Here is a 7,500-nt window from a genome sequence, read left to right as displayed (position 1 = left end):
ATATGTGCATATATACACATATATACACATATACATATATATACATATATATAGTATATATATGTATATATTTAAGTATATATACATATATATGTATATATTTAAGTGTATATACATATATATGTATATATACACATATATTCATATATCTGTATATATATATGTGTGTATATATATATGTAAATGTATAAATATAATCATATACATACATTCATACATATGTATATGTAGAAATATACACGTGGATACGTACGCGCACGCGTATCTGGGTCTATGTGCACATATGGTATACAGTACTGTATACACATATGCGTTTCTGTGTTTACACATATGCCTCAAATGCTGACTCGCAGCAAACTTCTAGCGTATACGGTTTTAAAGCTCAGAAATACTACATCGCTACCCAGAGTGGATTCCATAGAATTGAGATTATGCCGTGAAATTGCAACATGCAGCACTGCACTGCAATACACGCGCCCGACCGGCCCCCCGAGCTCGGCGCCTCGAAGCCAGTTCAAACGCGTCGCCAGTCTGCGGAAACTTGTCTACATTGACTTAGAAAACACATGGGGAGGATCTGCTTTCCCCTGGTTTGAAATGGATGCATTATTCCTGGTGATTATTATCATGCACATATAATTATCGAATATTTCTAGGCTATCCTTAGTGCAACGATTTTCAAACCTTGTAAGAGCAACCATTTTCCGGATATTGCTAAAAAGAAAAAAGAAAGAAAGAAAGAAAAAAAAAAGAGGAGAATCCGTTTCACCCACGTACACGTATAAAATATCCACCTGCTCCAATAGTAAAGAAATTAATATACATAAAAAAGACAAATAAAAAAAATACCATACACCCCTTACTCTACCCACCCAACCCCAGCACCCTGCACCCTTTATCTCCCTATAAACCCCCTACTTTTTTAAACCCCCAACCCCCCCACTACCACAAAATGAATCTCCCTTGAAAAAAAAGGATGCCATATAACCCCCATACATCCCCACTCTTCCTCCTCTCCCTTACCCATCCCCAGCCCCAGCCCCTACCCCCGTCAAGTGGATACATACATATATATACACACATATATATTTATGTGTACACACACACGAACATATATGCATACAGGGTGCCCTACAACCCACAAGCCTCCCCATGCTCCCCGGCCCCCGCCCTCCCTCCCCGGCAGGTGGGTGTCAGTGCCACCACCTGCGCCGGCGGCCGCTCTCCCGTCGCCGTTCAGCCATTGCAGGGGAAGGGACACGCCACCCTATGTGCCTGTGAAAAGCCTCCTTCCTCACACGTTGTCTGGCCCCTAGAAAGAGAGAAAGAAAGAGAGAGAGAGAGAGAAAGACAGAGGGAAAAGGAAAAAGGAGAAAGAGAGGAGACGGAAAAAATGCTCGTCAAGGAATTGTAAGGAAAAGATCCGGTTGGCGAAATCTTAATAATTCTTTTTTTTTTTCTCTCTCTCTTTTTTTTTTTTTTTTAGATTTCATTCACTGTCCCAGCGTGAAAGTGGGTTCTGTGAAAGTTGCTCTCGTCCTTCCAAAAGGGAGATAGTGGAAATGGCTGTCCTCATTCCACCCGATTTCAGGGCAGATCTTTCCCCCTTTGGAAGGAAAGCAATGGATTAAAATGGAGCCCCTGGTTCTTGGGGGAAAAGCCGTGGACACAGAGAGAGAAATGTGAAACAGATGTGAAATATAACCCCCTTTTTCCTCCTTTTTTAAAGATTCCTCCTTCCCCCATTCGGATTTATTGATTTATTACATTTTATTGATCAGTGACATTCTCGGTAATGCATGGAATCATTAGCCCCAGGAATGGTCTCTCTCTCATCCTAATCAATAATTCTTTTGCAGGAATTGTCAGAAGGGTGAATGAAGGTTTTTCTCATTTTATTTACTGGTCCTTGGGGTGGAAAGGCATTGGTGTTCCCTCTGCTTGTATGCCTTCCAGCTGGTCTTGTGCTTTGGGGTGGTTTGGGGCTAAAGCTGGGAGATGGGGTCGCGTTTTGGAGGATCCGTTAGCGTAGGCTTTATTTCTGATTGGGCCGACTCTTTGTCCCGGGAGAACGGATGTTTTTGGGGGTTATGTTAAGTTGTCGTTTATCTGGCTCATTTGTTGGGTGAAATGGCGTTATCAGTTTTGTTTTATTACTGATTTGGTTGAAGGTGTACAGCGAATTATGATTATATTTTGGAATGACAAATATTTCCTTTTTTCCTGGATTGTCCTTTGATCCATGAATGTGATTTAGGTATTGTTTTACTCTTAGGATGCTTAACAGCAACAATTCAATGACCTCTTTCCAAGTACATAGAAGATTCTGCAGCTAAATCCCCAGCATCAATAGTTTCTGTAGCATAAGTTGTTTGCATTTGCCGCGTTTATTCAGCAAGAAAGTGCTTGGACTGGTTTCTTATGAGATAAAATGCCAAGGAGGTTGACGACTTCCATAATAAAGACTTGTTGGCCTTTGCGTGACGGCCATAGTATCACTGAATAGTGCTAAAAAGCATAGGTTAGGACTAGAAATGGTCTGAATGAAAATGACTATCTTCTCAGTGTGAGAGCTGCATTTGACCAGTTTCGATTATATAGTCATCAGAAACGCATGCTTTTCCGATATAAGGATATGATCGAAACTGGTCAGATACATCATCTGTGCTGCGAAGATGTTCATCTCATTCATACCTTTTCTTCATTTGTCACAATGAGCATAGGCTAGCAGACATTATTAGGCAACTGGGGCCGTAGCTTTACAGTGAACATTTAATTCAGAATATTTCTTTTTTCTTTATCTCTTTCATTTTAGTGTTAATTATGGCCAATAGCATAATTTTGCTCTCTATTTTGTACAGCCCTTTTCTGGACAGTTTTATGCTTTGCTTTTTTTATGATTATATTAATCTATTACTTTTTTCTCCTGATGTCTTATTCGTAAACTAGACTTGACATCTATGACTGTTTTTACCCTTCTTGATAGGTTTTATAAATATGTATTGCTAGAATCAGGAATTAATATTTTCACAAAGTGTTTGATAAAATTGGTGACAGTAAAATTCCAGTTTGGCATTTTGAAGTATCGCTAAGAACCTACTAGAAAATATGTAGCTTTTAAAAAGATAGTTATTCTCAGGTATTACATTATTAGGGAGTCAGATTCACATTAAGCAGCTATAGTAATTGATAATTGCGACCAACAGATATTGAGAAGGATAGCGACAAGGAGACTGCTCTCCCGCAAAGGTCAACGCACTTCCACCATGTATATTATTTTAGGATAGAACTCGTTAACCTCCCTGGCTATTTATTCAATAAAGGAATTAGTCAAAGGTCTTTCTTGCTGAAATTAATGTTTGAGGTTTGTTGGTCTTTGGTATAGAGTGAAATTAAGGTTCTGAAGTGCTGCTTGAATCCTGTTCTGTTTAATTGATAAAGTTGTAATAGCAGAGAGGAACATTGTTTCAGATTTTAACCTTTTTTTGTTCTCAATTTGTTTTTGGTAGATGTTGAGAAGATATGTGAGGTGGCTTTTGTGACAAGACTTTTTCTGTCACTTATGTGTTACTTGTATTTAAATCCTTCTAAAAAATGTTATTTAGTCTCGCATGTCTGTGACGAGGCCAGTGGCAGATACCCTGGTGTCTTCTAAACATTCACCATGTGCCTTTTTTCTGTTCGTGTTATTTTTCTTTTTCACTTTTAGGTCAATAGGAATTTGAGTACAAATTGGAGCAAGTTTTAAGGGAAATTTGAAGTGCTGTTATATGAGAAACTTCCCTTTTTGATATTTGCTGGAGAATTATGGGTTAAGAGTTGGCGTTTATTCTGTATTTTATGTGCTAGTAAATTTACATTGCATGCAGCAAATGAAAAATAGGTCAGAGAAAAGTAAATCTTTATTTTCAGTTGATTTTCATTATTTATCTTTTTAATCTTTGTAATAATTGTTGTTATAGTTGACAGAGAGAATATATTAACCACAGGTAAAAAGCCAACAGATATGCATAGTTCCTTTTATCAATCTCAGATTATCAGATTTAAAAAAATCTATATACACCTTGATTTCTTAACCCAATAGTCCTGTATGGCAAAATATACATGCCATGATCACTATAATTTTACTGATAGTGTTTACACAAAGAGCTCCACAAGTGTTTAGTCATCAAGGAGTCAATTAAAAGTCATACCTATTTAATCTGTTTGCTTGATTTTTAGGAAAAAAAAATATTTTTTGGTTTATGTTATTATTGTCAATAGTATTTTAATAACATTAGAATAATCATAATATCAGTAGTAACAATAACAGTATCAATATGAATGGCATTAGAAAAAACATTTTCACACGAATTCAAAGATTGGAGAAATCAGCTGCTGTCGTTAGGGCTTACTAATTGACTCCTTGGTAGCTGAGCACTTGTGGAGCCTTTTGTATGCAACAAGATTAAAAAGAATAAAAAACTCCAGTGGACAGGAGATAAGCCTGGGGCTGACAGGGGTAATGTGTATCACTTTATCATTAACTTGATATCACTTAGTCAGATTTTTTTTTGTGTGTGTGTTTCTGCATCAAAGTATAAAAACTGTTGAGTGGAATTTGTAATATATAATACTGCTACGACTTTTAATGAATATGTCATATTAATATGTTATTTTGTTATAAATTGCATAACATCTGTGCAACTGAAATAAATTTTGTTTTACACAAATTATATCAGTAATTCTAAGTCTCACTTAGACAAGGTGCCCTTGGATGTATCAAGAAGATATAGAAATATTAGTGAGGATTTTAAGTAACCAGTATTTCTCATTTTGTTACTTCCTATACAGTAACTTGACAACTAGAAATTTGATAATCATTCATAATGTAATATAGAATATATGTATACCTATGAGAGATGTCATACAAAATTTCAAATGATCTTAACTTTCACATAATCACAGCAGGATAAATGTATACCTAAGCCTGGAACTGGGAATGCATAACCTTAATAAAAAAAAAATAAATAAAATAAAATTCTTTGTAAAGTTTCATGTCACCCTATTTTTAGAGAATACAGTATGTAAAGAGCGAATTGTACAAGAAGCTAGTTTTCTCGCAAGCTACATTATTTTTTAAGATTTGTGTTAGATTTTTATACAAATTTCTTCCTCTTTCCCTCTCTCTTGCAGTCGGGTTATCCTGCCAGTCACAGTTGAAGAGGTGAGGTTGGGTGTCTGAATTGCTTTGGAAATTCATATTGAGTTCTTGTACTTATTAGGCTTTCATTTACATTTTGTGCCCTCTAAAATTGAATGCAAACATATCCATGAAACACCAAAGAATAAATAAATATGATATATATATGTATATATAAATATATATATATAAATATATATATTATATATATATATATATATATATATATATATATATATATATATATATATATAATATATATATGTATATATATATATATATATATATATATATATGTATGTATATATGTATATATGTATATGTATATATGTACAAGTATATATGAATATGTGTTATGATGTTGTAGTACCAAGTGGCGCAGCTGTACAGTGTTGCGGAGGCAAGCAAAAATGAGACGGGTGGCGGAGAAGGAATTGAGGTGCTCAAGAACGAACCCTTTGAGAATTACCCTCTCCTTGGGGGCAAATACTGCAAGGGCCAATACACCTATAAAATATACCATCTCAAAAGGTAAGATTTTTCAAGTTAGTTTTTTTTTTTTGTGTGTGTGCGTTTGCGTGTGCATGTGTGCGAGTGCGTGCGCATGCGCGTGTGCATGCGCATGTGTGTGCGTGCGTGTGCGTGTGCATGCGCATGTGTGTGCGTGCGTGTGCGTGTGCGTGTGCGTGTGCGTGTGCGTGTGCATGCGCGTGTGCATGCGCATGTGTGTGTGCGCGTGCGTGCGTGCGTGCGTGCGTGCGTGCGTGCGTGCGTGCGTGCGTGCGTGCGTGCGTGCGTGCGTGCGTGCGTGTGTGTGTGTGTGTGTGTGTGTGTGTGTGTGTGTGTGTGTGTGTGTGTGTGTGTGTGTGTGTGTGGAGAGAGAGAGAGAGAGAGAGAGAGAGAGAGAGATAGAGATAGAGATAGAGATAGAGATAGATATGCACGTGCAATTGCTGAAATAGATGTTAGTCATTTTACAAGTAGAGCTGTTTTTAATATGTAGATGGAAATAGAAATATTACTATGCAAAATATTTTTTTTTTTGTTATTCAGCAAAAAGTTCAGTTTATAGAATTTCTCAAAGAGTTACTAGACAGAGTTGTGAATTGCCCAATTACCCTTTTTGATCCAACCCCATGATAATTAACACAATATCTCAAGACACATATTTTTTGAATGTCGGGCCTACACATTTTTTACCTTTTGATATATGTTATGTGAGAGATGAAAAGTCAGGGTATCATCTGGTGAAGAAGAAGAAAAAAGAAAAGATAAAGAACTAAGCTCAGCCTGTGACTTTCACTTAGATACTCCCTAGTTTAGGCTATGTCTTGCATGCCACTGGTTAAAGGGAAAAAGTCTCAAGAACAGTATCAGGTGCAAAGGCATTTTATAGTATTCTCATGAAGCACAGTGATAGAATTTTTATCAAGTAATATGATGTAGCCATCACATAACCTCTTTGAATATGATTGTGTTTATATAAGGTGTTGTCTTTCTTGTTTCCTGATTAATGTTAGTTGGGCTGGATGTGTCTGAGGTGTCCTGAGCATCTTCCCACTTTCTGCCAGTCTTGGCCGAGAGGCTGTGTTCATTCAGGGAGACTTTTGTTTGTCTTTATAAACTGTAAAAAAAGTAGAAATGAAAATGAATATCTTCATGGTGCAAGAGATGTATTTGACCGTTTTCAAATTATATCATCATCAGATATATGTAAAGTACTTAACTTTTCTATATTTGTTGCAGTGAACACAGCTCATTTATGAATTGTGTCTTCCCTTTATTGATATTGGGCTATCAACACCCTCTGGATTTACTGTTAACCCCAAGTGTCCTTGCTTTTTGTTGTGTGGTATTCATTATTAAGATGTTAACCATACACATGGTACATAAAGATATAGAAGGTTTATGTATAGACATTTCACTTTTACTAGAACATAAGATATCCCCTTGTCACTCTATGTGCATGTATGGAGATCTTATTCAAGAATAGCAAGATCATACAAGATTAGATAAAAGGTGGTGAAAAAATAGATTTACTTTTTAAGAACTGAAGAGAAGTAGATGTGTTGTTTATCAATCTCTCAGTCTGGCTGTCTTGTCTGTCATAAAAACAAAAATCACTTCTTCAGAATCAAATGTAATATGTTGGATTTAAAGCTAAAGTAGGAATTAGAATAGAAATCTTTTGTCAATATGATTCCATTGTCTGAATTCTCAATAATATTGTCCTCTGGTAATCCTGTATATGATCAACTTCTTATAAAGAATAAGAAGTAAAGCAAAAATAAAGTGTATATTTATTTGTATATTATCTA

The 7,500-nt window shown here is 36.1% G+C and overlaps 1 protein-coding gene across 2 annotated transcripts in view; it reads left to right on the top strand.

The window, feature by feature from the left end:
• Positions 1-1,192: 1,192 nt before the first annotated feature.
• The window catches only part of LOC125038927 (phosphatidylinositol transfer protein beta isoform-like), a 23,664-nt gene continuing 17,356 nt past the window's right edge, over positions 1,193-7,500 (top strand). For both annotated transcript variants that reach the window (XM_047632614.1, XM_047632604.1), the window contains exons 1-3: positions 1,193-1,410; positions 5,176-5,206; positions 5,550-5,713. In XM_047632614.1, the coding sequence (XP_047488570.1) occupies positions 1,394-1,410; positions 5,176-5,206; positions 5,550-5,713 (212 nt within the window). In that variant the 5' untranslated portion in view covers positions 1,193-1,393. The remainder of the gene's footprint in view (positions 1,411-5,175; positions 5,207-5,549; positions 5,714-7,500) is intronic.

Source organism: Penaeus chinensis, chromosome 3 (genome assembly GCF_019202785.1).
Source record: "Penaeus chinensis breed Huanghai No. 1 chromosome 3, ASM1920278v2, whole genome shotgun sequence".
NCBI lineage: Eukaryota > Metazoa > Arthropoda > Malacostraca > Decapoda > Penaeidae > Penaeus > Penaeus chinensis.
This window is presented reverse-complemented; position numbering and strand designations above follow the sequence as displayed.